The 13,562-nt window shown below is 45.5% G+C and overlaps 1 protein-coding gene across 1 annotated transcript in view; it reads left to right on the top strand.

Moving 5' to 3' along the window:
- Nucleotides 1–2,751: 2,751 nt before the first annotated feature.
- The window catches only part of LOC135225343 (uncharacterized), a 16,057-nt gene continuing 5,246 nt past the window's right edge, over nucleotides 2,752–13,562 (top strand). Inside the window, exon 1 of the mRNA XM_064264677.1 lies at nucleotides 2,752–2,914. Coding sequence (XP_064120747.1) covers nucleotides 2,752–2,914 — 163 coding nt within the window. The remainder of the gene's footprint in view (nucleotides 2,915–13,562) is intronic.

Raw genomic sequence — 13,562 nt, 5'->3', positions numbered from 1 at the left:
ATTACACATTTCATTTTATAAATAGCTCACCTATATTATATTAGTTTTATAGTATATTTGTTTTAAAACATATTTGTTTTAGTAATTTCATGTCATTTACAAAGGTTGTAATCATTAAGCCCGGGTATTACGTCTTATAGGAAACACACTTTCTCTTGTATGTACAAGAACTGTCCCACTTTATATAAATCATGAAGAAGCCAATTTGTATCGATGACAAACTTTTACAAGCACAAGAAATATCATATCAAATACAAACAAACAATGGGCTTTGCAGTGGTAATGTTTTATATCACTTGTATAGCCTAGGCTACACATAAATCTATGTCCTCAAACCGTGGAGATCACAAGATTTCTTTATCATCCAAACTTTATTCGATGTATAGTTTAATTGCGTGGATATGAAAATAACTGTATTATGATACCAAAGTTATACCCGCCTCAGTTAACAAGAAAAATCACCTTTAATGATGTTGACAGCCAGAACACAAAGCATTGACAAGCGAACGATATGCTTTTGCCGTCTTTAATGTTACTTAAGTACACTTTCTTTTCAAATCATTCAAAATTACTTGCTTATTTAAGTCATTATCTGATGATTCTTTCAAAGTGCCATTCCAATGCCTTCGTTTACACAAGAAAAAAATTCTTGATTAGCATTTCATGCTGTATATAAGTCATCACACAAAAGATGGTCGAAACTTTTGCGCGATAAATTATTTGGCGAAATACTTCCGAAATTGCCCTGCCACTGAGCTATTATAACGATTTGTATGCTTAAGAAAAATATGCCATTATGCAAAGTATTCTTAAAAGAAAACTGTAATAGCAGCTTTTTGTGTTTGAGTGCGTTGTTTTCTATTGATAGTTGGGTGACTGATTTTTGCCTTGTGTTTAATTAAGGATATTTAGTTTTCATATTGCTTTTTGTATTTCGAGGTTCAGGTGTTATTTCTGCCTAGATATTTATGTATTAAATTAAGTAATTTTTCCATAGTGTTTATTTTCATCCCCTAACTTGGTTTTGCAAATCTTGGTTTAAGGTACGGTGGTACGATTCCAATCATTGTGAATTTCGTACTCTGTTCAGTGAATACTGGTTTTGGTACTTTTGCAAGTGTTTGGTGTGATGGTGAAACAGGCCATCACAAACTGACAACCGTGACAGGATATTTCGGGCCTGTGGGAGTTCAGTAGTATGTAAAATTTATTCTTGGTGTTTTGTTTTATGCAAAATTTTTATACCTCCTTATATAATGTATTTTTGGTGGTATTTTTTGGGGGTGTGAACATTTACCAATATGTCAACCGTTAATGTATGGAGCATCTCAGTGGAGAGAGGTGGCAAGCAAGGCTAGCATAATTAGATCGACTTGAGTTGGAGCATGTGGCTCAACATTTACAAATATTATTTGACGTATCGGTAAGGAAGGACGAATTGTTGTTGAAGGTGTATGATTATGTTAATACAATGAAGGCAGAGGGGGGAAGTGAAAGTGGTCAAAGAGGAGGTGTCTGTGAAGCTTTTGAATAAGCCAATAGAATTAAAAACCCTGGAATTCAATATGGAAAATTCTAGGGTGGAGGGAGAAGAGAGAGAGAGAGAGAGAGAGAGAGAGAGAGAGAGAGAGAGAGAGAGAGAGAGGCAGTTTGAGAGAGAAATGCAAATAGCGAATCCTTCTTCCTCTCCCTCCCAAGGAGGAGGTTGGTAATACCTGCTATAAATTTGGCTCAGGCACTCAAGTTCGTGCCGAATTTTCATATTTGAATGTAATGTGGCGGAATTTTTTTTTCTTTTGGCCAAACTTATCCAGATTAAATTGATAGAAAGGGCTCTGAAAGTTTGTTACGTTGGATGAGAGTTTATCATCAAGGCATATAGACAATTCTTTAGAAATTTGCAAAAAGAAAGACAACAGATGTTTGTATAATTTGCTAGGGGTAAGAAGTAATATGCTGGAGATTGGTTCAAGTTGAAAGAAGTTGACGACTTTGAAAGGTTGAAAGAGTTGGTAGTCATAGATGAATTTAAGAGGTCTGTGCCCGACAAATTGAAGCTACATTTGGAAGAATTAAAGATTGATACATTGCAGGAGGTTGCCAATGCTAGCGATGAGTAATACTTGTCAAATAAAAATGAGCTAGGAGTGATAAATGATAAAGCCTGGTTGGGTTAGAACGGGCCGGAGTAATGAAAATAATGATAATAATAATAATGTTTTTGGTAGGCCTAATTATATTAAGAATCTATCCAGGAGGTAGAATAATGATAATCGCTTTTTCCTAACAGGGGTAACAAAGGATATAATAATTATGATCCTAAGAAGTTGAAAGGTATGACATGCTTCATTTGCAATAAAATGGTGCACATAAAGAGTACGTGTTTTGCATTTAAGAAGTCCAAACAAGCTAATGGTAGACCAGTTATGGGTATTGAAAAAGAGAGAGAGAGAGAGAGATCCCGTTCAGATGAATACGACTGACCAATGATTACCCAGTTGTTTCAAAAGATATTTGTCTAAAGGTAGTGTCTCGTCTGTGGATTCGTCCAAAGAAAAATTGGGTTGTATTTTGCGAGACACTGGTGCATCTCAGTCGTTGAATTTACGAGAGGCATTATCTTGTGATTTTGTCCTTGATTTTGAAGAATTTGTTTTGTTGTTTGGCTGTCCAAATTCAGTCGAGTCCAATCCCATTGAAAATTTCCATTTAAAATGTTTCTCCTTTTCAGGAATATTGAAATTGACCGTTATGAATAAGTTTCATGTTAAGGATGTGGATATAGTGTTAGCAAATGATGTGGCTTTTAGGAGCAAAAACTGTCCGATATTGATGAATCCTGAAATTGCTGTTGTTACTCGTTCTAGAGCTAATGTTGGTAATGCTGCAGAGTCAACAACAGATGTAGATTTGAGTAGTTTAGAACATATAGTAGTGGTGGTAGTAATAGTAACTTAGTTGTAGAAGATAGCAGTATTGTAAAGGACCTTCCAGATTCGACAAAGGAAGAGCAAATTTAAGCTCAGAAACAGGAATTCTGGGACCTTGCTGTTGAATCAGGCGGGATGGATGATTTAACAGTCCCAAATTTTAAGATAATGAACAATATTCTTTGCAGGTTGAGTAGACCTAGAGAGGCTGGTAACAGTGCAAATGAAATTGTAAAACAAACATTGGTTCCTTGTGTTCAGAGGATTAGCTTGAATGTCGTTGGCAGATGAAAATGGACTGGTGGATCATTTTGGAATTCATAAGATGGCTGGGAAATTGCTCAAGGATTATTATTGGCCCAAATTGAAATCCGACGTGAAGAAGTTTGTCAATAGTTGTGTATGTGCCAGAAGGTTGGTAAGCCAAATCAAGTTATCCCAAAAGCTCCTCTATGTCCAATCCCTGTTATTAGAAAAGACTAGTTTTATATTTTTTTTATTTGTCTTTTATAAATTTAGATCAACCTTGTTTTTCTAGGTTTAAGGTTTAATTACTAATTTTTAAGAATCATTTTGTGGCAGAATAGCCTTTGTTTTGTTTGAGTATTTGTTTATATTATTTTTTAAATTTAAGTGTCCGTCGTCTGGTCATTTAAGTGTTTAGCGTAAAGTGCTTAATTTAACGTTACTCAGTGTGGTTAGGCGCCTCCTCCCCGTTTGTTTGTATTATCGAACTATCGTTTTAACGATTGTTTTTCTTTTTTTTACGAGTGTATATGAACGCGTCTGGGTGATGTCTGGACGTTGGTGCTCTGACAGAGTTCAGGTCGGGCTAGAGCACTCCCGTGATATCATACCTTGAGCAGTATACTGATTTGGACTTTGGATGACGATTATTTGGCAGTTTATTTGGACGACGATTCTTTGGATCACGCTTTGGATCCTCGCTTTGGTCTGTTGTCTGTAGGTTCTCTTGTCACCTGCGACTCGATTGTCTCCTGCCTCGACCTGCGGCTCGTGTACTTCGAGTAGAGACTCGCAGGTGCTCCTGTCACCTGTGACTTGAGCCTGTCCTGCCTTTCCCTGACGAGGAGGAATTCGCTTTCATCCCCAGTCAGCTGCTGTGGTTTTGGGAGCTTGCTAACTCGTGAGATGGCCTGTAGGGAGGCTGACGCCAGTTAAGACAGTGTCTCTGATTTTCGTTTGGGATCGCCTTCCCTTTATGGTATTACTCTGGCGTTCAAGACCTGCCCTGAGGCGAGTGGATCACGGCCCTAGCTTTGTCTCTCCTCTGATGCATCCACTGATGTGAGAACAACTATATATATTATTTGCATTATTTCACATACATAATATTTTGTCATATTTGTGTCGTGACTATATAACGTCACCTAGTGAGTCTATTATAGACAAGGCCTTGCGTGCTTAGCTTTGTGTTAATAGGTAGGATTTATGATAGTTTTCTTGTTTTATTTACTCTGCCTTCCTTCTCTCTTTGGATTAGTATTAGGGTAGTTTTTTTTGGTCTGGCCAGCAAAGTTGTTGGATCCAAACAAGTCGATTATTAACAACTATTATTTCCCCTTTCTTTGTTGGGATTTAGTCTCTTAGTTTTAGGGAATCCTGAGTGATTCTAAGGACTGGTATTTGTCCTTTTTTTTTTGAGTTATGGTATTTGTTATATCTGACAAGGTTGATCTAAATTTTGTATTAAGTATTAAATATTGTTAAGTTTTCTTGAGTGTTCGTTTCCGCTGACTTTTAGCACTGAGTTACATTTATTACTGACAACAATTATAATAAGAACTTTTATAACAATCCCAAGGGTTGTAACAATTCCCAAGGGTTGTAACACCTGCGATTTCTGAAACTTTTAAAGAAATTATAATTGATGTTGCTGGGCCATTGCCTAGGAATCGTAGTGGGAATGAGTACATTTTCACTATGATGGATAAAATGTCCCATTATCCAGAAGTAATTCTTCTGTGTTCCATTACAAGCATAAAAATAGGTGAGGTGTTAATCAATTTTTTCATCAAGTTAGGAATGCCTAAGGTGATTCAGTCTGATTGTGGTACAAACTTTATTAGTAAAATATTTTAAAGAGATAATGGCAGAGTTGGGTATTAAACATGTGACGTCATCTTATCATCCAGAAAGAAAGGGTGCTCGGGAGAGGTTTCACCAAACTCTGAAATCGATCATTAGGAAATATTGTTTAAGTCACGGTTCTGAGTGGGACAAAAAATTACCATATCTCTTATTTGCTTTTCGTTCGGCTCCAAGTGTTATGAACTGAGAGAGGTCCGCTTCAAGTTCGATATTATGAAAAACAAAAAGAATTCAACACCAACAGTTGAAACTGGGATACGAATATAGAAAGAAACACTAACAGAACAAACGTTTATTTACAAGCTTACTAACAAAGATAAATGCAGAATGGTTTCTCCTATTTACAAACCACAAGTAAAATCTTACAATGCGTGAACTGGGGAAACAGTGAGGTAATGAAAATACTTGCTGGCCAGTTTTGCGCTGTCGGAGATCTATGCTCGAAGCGATGGCTTCACAAAAGGAGAACTGTAATTGCAGACGTCTTCTTGACTCCGTATTGCAGAAAACAATGTCTATTCTTGATACTCGAAGGGCAGGAACCCCTTGAAACCTCTTGTAGAACGTTTCTGCTCTCAAGGCTTGCACAACGTCGAAAATACCTCGGTTGTTCTCTCTAACTGGACGACTTTTCCAGATTCCGATCTAACTCTCGAGAGCCTTTTCCTCTGATCCTTCGTCTGTTTCTTCTTCTCTTATCTCTCTCTGATGATCTCTACTCTGATCTCTGCTCTCTGCTGGTCTCTAACTGATGATCTCTGCTCTCTCACTAATGATCTGATCTCTCCTACATCGTCAGTCGTATTTATATGGCAACCTGGGGGCGGGGCCTACCAGCAAACGTCACAGGCTCCCGAGATGACCAGAACTTCTTAGAAGGATCTCGACAATGTATTGCATCAGAAATTGCGGCGTTTCTCACGACACGTCGGCGCCTGTCGAGTTCTATACCCCGCTTGATGATTCTAGAGCAATCATGAGAACAGTCGCCTCCAACACATGCCCGAATGCCTCCTGCTGCAGACCTACTTGAAGAAAATGCCTTTTCATTTCCTTTAACTTATCATTCGCCGCTATGAAGCGATTACCATGACACCAAATCATTCTAAAGGTCTGTCGCCTTTTAATTTGGTTTGTTCCGATACGTAATACAAACCATCGGTCCTTTAACAATAGGAAAGTAGCTAGCGGCAGCTGGAACGGTCGTAAGCTTCGAACAAGGGGAGAACGGTAGTTAACTGCGACTGGGAGGTAAACAAATCACTTTTGCTTTCGGCCGCGGGTGTGAAGGACGTGTTCGTCATCGCTCTCTGCCCGCTTCATCGTCGTATGCTTTGTTTATATTGTGTTTTCTACTAATGGTTTGTTGAAAATGAAACTGTAAGTACACTGTTTTCATTTTCATTACTTAATTATGAACCAACATGGAGTTATCGCCGTAGATGCGGCGATTTCCTCTCTTTTCATGAATTGAACCCTTGAATTATGTCTCGGTGCCGAGGGCGGGCGCGCTCGCGCCGAGTCATGTATTTGGGCGAAAGTGTGTAATTGAAAAATGTAAGTACTCTTTTCATTATATTTTTGCCCTGTGCGTTCGTTACCGAGAGTGTGATTGCGCTCGGCACGAGCCTTTTAATTTTGTATAATAGAATGCAATGAAAGTGGATTCGCAATTGCAATATTCTTTTCATTTTCATTTATTTATTTACATGAATTTAATTTGGATCAATTTTCGTTCTTACCCGGGAATTGATCCTTACGTTTTTTTTATGTGAAAATGAAATCGCAAGTGCAGTATTCTGTTTCATTTTCATATATATTTTATGATAGCATCATATTATTGGATCAAGTTTCCGTTCTTACCCGGGAATTGATCTTTTCCCCTTTAAGTTCTATGAGTGAATCGCAAGGGCAGTATTCTGTTTCATTTTCATATTACTTTTCACTGCTGTGCGGGGGTAGGGGAAGCGAAGGTCTGCCAGGAAGTCGTCGGAAAGCTCTCCCGCGACTCCCTTGGTATCTGATTCTTCGTCTTCCTTCCTGCCCCCCGCTCAGCTTCTTCGTTGTATTTTGTATTTGGGGTCTTCCTTGCGTTCGGGGTGGGGATGTCTTCCCCCCGTGCGTGAGGGAACCCCTCTTACTAATCTATCTATGTTACCGCAGGTGCTACATCCGTGGGAGACGACCTTGGACAGGTATGGACCACCGCGGAGGCATGGGCGTGCCTAGCATCCACGGGCTGCTGCAGCGTCTAGCGAGGTTCTGGGGCGGTCTCCACTACTACCACGGCCGCTTATGCTGCTCCCCCCCCCTCCCTGAGGTCTACACTCCCCATGCTGTGTCGATGACGCCGTCTGCCGCTACTAGGGCCGCAGCCGTACCGAGGTGGGGTTGGCCGCCGCCGCCTGTTTTCTTCGTGTTGCCTGCCCCAGACTTCCGCTGTTCCAGCAGCTCGCCCCTGGACCGGCCGCCAGGACCCAGGTTCCGCTGGCTGCCGATGATTCTACGAGGCGATCGCTGGGCCTGCCGTACCTGCCGCTGATGTGATTCCCGCTGTTGGCTTGGCTGTCCCTTCTGGGTCTACCGCTGCCGCTGTTCCTGCCGCTCCTGAGCTGGTTGCTGTTCCTGTCGCTCCTAGTTCCTGTGCCTGTCCATGCTGGTCCCTGCCCACGGTGTGTCTTCCCAGTCCCAGGTCCTTCCGGACAGGTGCAGTCGGGCCGTGTTGCTTCGGCAATAGCCCCGGCTCCGGCCTGGATGGAGGACCTGACGACTGTCCTGCGTGAGCTGACGAGGAAGAGGAGAAGAGGAAGCTGTCATCTTCGTCTTCATCGTCTGGCTTGCTTTGGCCCCTCTTTTCCCCCTTCGGCACCCCTTCTAAGGCCCATAAGCCGAAGAAGAAGAATAAGGCTTTTGGTGCCTTCCCCCCCCTAAGAAGTCTCCTTCGGGAACTTCTAAGGGCCCGTCCCACCTCGGTGGGACGGGGGGGTCCTTCTGCTGGTCCTCCTGCTCCTTCGGGAGCGGGGCCCGTCTCCCCTTCCGTAAGGAAGAGATAGACGGGGACCAGAGGAGTATCGGTTAGCTCTGGTACTTCCTCGCCTGGTGCTAGCGGCGATGCCGCTACGCCAGGTCCCGGCTCGGTCTCTCGTTCGCGAGAGATCCCGAGTGTACGTTCTCCCTCGGGAGACCGTGCAGCCAAGTTTCGGCGCCAGAGTTCGCTCGGCGCCAAGACGCGGCACGGAGCAGAAGGCTGGTGAGAGACGCTCAGGTGACTCTTGCCAGGCCAGCGGCCGCTCTTGCAGCGACCAGCTGGTAACCCGGGTTTTCCCCCCTAAGAAGGCTCCTTCGGGACCTTCTAAGGGCCCGTCTCGCTCCGGCGATTCGGGGAGCTCTTCTGCTGGTCCTCCTGCTCCCCGCCCCGTCGGTACATTGCCCCTCTTTTCTTCTACCAAGGAGAAGAAGACGGGGACCAGAGGAGTACCAGCTTCGGCTGGCACTTCCTCGCCTGGTTCTAGCGGTTCTGCCGCTAAACCAGGATCCGCCTCGGCTTCCGTTAGCGAGACCGTCCAGCCAAAGTCTTGACACTCGAGCTCGCTCGCCGCCAAGACCGAAGCGCGGAGCAGAAGACTGGCGAGTGTCGTGCAGACGAATCTCGCTAGGCCAGTGGACGCTCTCGCAGCGACCAGCTGGCTGCTCGGGTTGACGTGACGGTCGCTGACCAGCCACGGGTTGAGGCAAGGAAGGGGTCCCCGCGGTCGTCGGTACCGGCCACGGCTGGTACCAGCGGCTCGACGCGACCGAGAGACGCTCGCCGGTCTCACCGCGACAACGAGCCTAGCAGGTCACCTGACGCCGCTCCCATCGGGACCGGGCAGAGACGGTAACCAGCAACAGCTCGCCTGACGCTAGAGATCAGCGTCGACGTTCTCAGCCGAGCCTTCTCGCTCCCCAGGCGAGCGGCAAGGCTAGGCCTGCTGCTCGATCGCCACCGCGGGTGGACGATCAGCAGCAGCCCTCCAAGCACGCTGGTCCTGCCAGCGAGCTAGGGGAGCGTCAGGTCTGCCTCTCCTGTACTTCAACCTCCTCGGGCTACACCGGGAGGAGCGAGGTACCTATGAGTGATCGCGAGAGGTGCGCCGCTCGCGATCCCGCTATGACGCCGTATGGACCAGGCACGGTTCTAGGACCGACCAGGACATACGCGCAAGTAGCTGGAGGCGACCGTCAGGGGTCTGCCGCTGTTCCTCCTTCTGAAGGAGGAGTATCTCTGGATCTGTTCTTGTTTGGAGGGACTGGACGGTCCTACTCCGCAAGGACAACCCGGTTACTCCCGAGATACAGAGGAATTTGCAGAAGTCATTAAGCTGATTCGTCAGCATAATGACCTTGCGGAAGGATTGCCGCTCCCACCAGCAGAGCCCACGTCTCTGCTCGAGTCGTTTTGGGGCCCGAGAGGGAACCCAAACCGACGGTGGGTCTGCCGCGATCGGAACTTGCCGATTCTGTCTTGAACCAGAGTCTCTCGTCTCCGGACAAGAAGGCTCTCTCAGTTCTGGCGGTCGATCAAGCTACTTCCACCTCCTCTACTGCGACAGCGGCGTTTCTACGTGTCTTCGGACACCGTATTTAAATACTCCTTCGGTCCTCCTGAGAGGTTTCGACCTCGACGAGGACTGGAATGAGTCGGAGGACGGTATCGGCTCTCTCCTGTCAGGTGTCGATCAGCCCCACCCAGACGACGTTCACAGTGGCGGCAGACCCTTACCTACAGTGAGAGTTCGTAACCCTCCGCGGGAAAACGTTTTCTCTGACGATACGTTTTTGCTTTTTTTCCCAGACTCTGAGAGGCCATCGCCGCAAGGCGATGGCTGTTCCTACTCTTCTCCAACTGCTAGTTCCACTGGGAAGGCGAGCGAGTATCCAATTCCTCCCCCATTCCCCTCTCTCCTTACGGTTACGAGGGAAAGGGGAGGGATCCTACAGAGATTTCTCTGTAGGATCCACGTTCGGGACTCCGCTACCGGGGGGACCTTTTTTTTTTTTTTCGGGTCCTACCTGACGTAAGCCCCGGTCGTTGAGGAGGAATCCTGCCCCATTCTCGATTTCTACGGGAATCGAGAGGACCCACCAGCCGATATCGTTTGACGAATTCTGGTGGGGTTTCGCAGACTGCTTAGAATTCTACGGAATTTCTAACGCATTCAGTGTTCGAGTTTTACGATCTCCAAACACTTACGCGAGGACCACGGTCCAAAGTGAGCGAGACGAGAATCCCCGATATACACGATAATCGGGAACCTCGCCTATGCTCGAATTCCTGGAATTTCTAGCATTGGGGAAGAAGACTGCTGCTGAAGAAACTATCTCACAGTAGGCGACCAACCTGGACTAGAGGGAAGATCGGACGGGAATATCCAGTTTGGCTTGAACTATCGTCTTAGTATTCTGTTCACCATTGAAGCTTTTCCTTCGAGGAAGACTTCTCCTTCACTCTCTTTGATGAGATCGAAGGTGGTCGATCTCCAATCCTTATTTTTGTTTTCTTGAAGGAAAGAATTTAGGATGGAGATCGTTGTTTCAGAATCCTACAAATATACTACGTATATTAACCTCGCGACATGATTCTACTAAGCAGTTGAATTGTCCGAGGGGTAGGCGCATATCCTAGTTAATCTACGGATTGCGACTTATAAGAGAAGTATTCTAATTGAAAAACTGCAACTCGGGGTTGCCTGCAACCTCCCAGGAGTTTTCAGTTTCAATTTTATATACTTATGGTTTTGTCACGACAACACCATTTCAACTTTTATATTTACCGAAATTCGTTTCGCCTAAATATAATTGCTCGAGCATATCTTTTATGCTCGGTAGTTCTAGGCCGAACGCATTCCCTCGTGGAATAATGGATTACCTGGCAACTCAGGATGACGAGTCAGCGAGAGCTCAGGCTCAACTACTGCGTATTGAACTGCCTGATAGCAGCTCAGTATCAGCTGGGCCTCCGATATGCACGGTCATCTATGTATGCTCTCTCTGCCCTGCTTTGATTGACTACCGAACCGTATCTCTGCCCAACAATCATGGACTTAGGTCTCTGATTAACGGGGATTCTCGCAATAATGAAGGACCAGCTACTGCTGTGACGCTAGATTCCATCGCCTTCGACATTGCGAGAATTTTCAACAGAGATATCTCTTGGACTCTTTCATCTTTCTGTTTACCGCACGGTAACAGAAGTCTGTACAAGTCTCCCGCTGCATCGCACTGCGATAATGCGAATGATTTTGCAGACATCTGAGTTTGTCTTCAAAATATCTCTTATTCGTAGGTGTACAATTGTTCATTGTTCAACCGAATTACGAGATGTGTCAGAAGACATCGCCTACTCTCCGACCTGACAGCTCTACTTCCAAATGTTCAGCCCATGAGAAGCAGTTCTTCAGGCGGCTTTTCTGTGTTTTCATTACTGAAGAACGCCCCGCTTTCATTGCAACTACGACTTCTCACCGGACAGCAATGAAATAGCGGTTAGCGTTTTCAGTCATTTGTAAGCACAGGTTATGAATCTTGAGAATCCTTCTCTCGATTCATCTGTGAAGACGTAGGTTGCATTCAATATCTACCTTCGTCTTCAACGGTACATAATGTTGTTTCTCCTTAGCTGAGATTCAACAACCATGAGATGTTTTACCTTCAGGGACCTCGGTCTCTAGATGGCAATTGACTTTCGCCTGTTGGGCACATGCCTTAAGAGAATCATCATCCTCGCTGTCCGGCGGCATTGGTGACAAACAAATACATTATTTGTTTGGTCTCTCGGCATAACCCTTTAAAAGGCGAAGGTCACGTGACTTACTCGGATGCCTTGACAACTTGCCTCCTACCGAACGCAGTCAGTCGGCAGCTGTCAGAGCGGCCGAGTCAGTTACGAACTAAGCTGTTGACTTAGTTCGGTTGTTACAGAGCAATCATTACTTCGTTTTAATAGCTTGTCACAGTACCCATACCATTGACACCCACCATGGAGTGTCGGTGTCCTATCCACTACCGAGAACTTCGCTGCATGGGGATAGGAGGATGCGAGAGACTTCGTGGCAAACGGACAGACCAGTATGGGTACTGGACATCACCGAAGTAGAGAAGAGGGATAGGTCATGCGACTATTTCCTTCTTTTCCTCTGAAGAACTGCATGACTTCTCCTGCGAAGTCAAGCATCCAGGGGATGGGGATCCGTGATGCTCGATTTCGTACCGAACTTCGTAGCGAAGACTCAGACCCCCTTCGGTCCCTGACGATTGGTTCGAGTCGTTCACAATCCCCTCCCTAATGCATTCACCGCCTTCGATGCGAAGGAGATGCTGCCTTGTCCGCAAGAACTTCTCCGTGGCGCAGGTACTGAAGGCAGGGGTCTGGTCAACCCAGACCACATGCCCTTCCTTTCTACCTTCGAGATATTGCCCACAGGTCCTTGGATCTTTTTCCTTGGGACCTTGTGTGGCTGCTCAACACGTTGTGTAGCGAACCCAGACCCTCGCAGGCTGAACAGCATCGAGTCCTGGTGTGACCATAAGATGGATGAGTGAATGAGAGTGTGACTGGCTCCTCTTCCCATCTTTTTCTTCCCCTCTACCTGTGGTTAGAGGGACACGGTCGTCACCTGCTGGATAAGGACAAGATGCAGGTGAGCTACTCAACAGAGCCCCATCCTATCCCTTTCACTAGGGATAGGAGCGTATATCCACCACTTCCTCCAACAAGGGGGAGGAAGTGGATGCCAGCTTGAGACAACCCATACTTTATGTTGCCTCTTGCAAACAGGAACAAGTTCTTGCTTGCTGGTACGAAGAGATACGCTTGCCTCTCTCTTAGTACTCGGCCCAGAGGTCTGACCATTGATCCTGCGGTGCACACCCCGATCAATCGGACAGAGGCTTGGATCCCTCCTCGCTCTTACGACCAGGGAGGCATTCCAGGGATGGACGAACACCAGTCTGTTCATCAAAAGACTCAGATTCCTCCCACCAAGAAGTGAGTCTTCCTATTGTTAAAGGACCGATGGTTTGTATTACGTATCGGAACAAATGACAATTTGTCGAAAATTGCATTTTTCCTAACTATACAAACCTGAGGTCCTTTACATATAGTCCCTCCTCATGCCACCCCTCACTCTGCGTATTTTGCATGGGCCAAAAGCAAAAGTGATTTGTTTACCTCCCAGTCGCGCGGCGCGCGACTGTCGGACAAGCAGTTAACTACCGTTCCCCTTGTTCGAAGCTTACGACCGTTCCAGCTGCCGCTAGCTACTTTCCTATTGTTAAAGGACCTCAGGTTTGTATAGTTAGGAAAAATGCAATTTTCGACAAATTGTCATTTTTGGGCATTGTGTTCGTGGTCCTCTTGATGTTGTAAGAGAGTCATGGGAAGGTGATATTCGTGAGATTAATTCGTTAGATTACATGACTAATTTGGGGGATTAAATGAACGGCAAGGGCTTGGGGAAATTTGCTAGTAAGAATTGCTTG

This window comes from Macrobrachium nipponense, chromosome 13 (genome assembly GCF_015104395.2).
Source record: "Macrobrachium nipponense isolate FS-2020 chromosome 13, ASM1510439v2, whole genome shotgun sequence".
Classification (NCBI taxonomy): Eukaryota; Metazoa; Arthropoda; class Malacostraca; order Decapoda; family Palaemonidae; genus Macrobrachium; species Macrobrachium nipponense.
The sequence above is the reverse complement of the archived record's forward strand: the minus strand, read 5'-3'. Positions and strand labels throughout refer to the sequence as shown.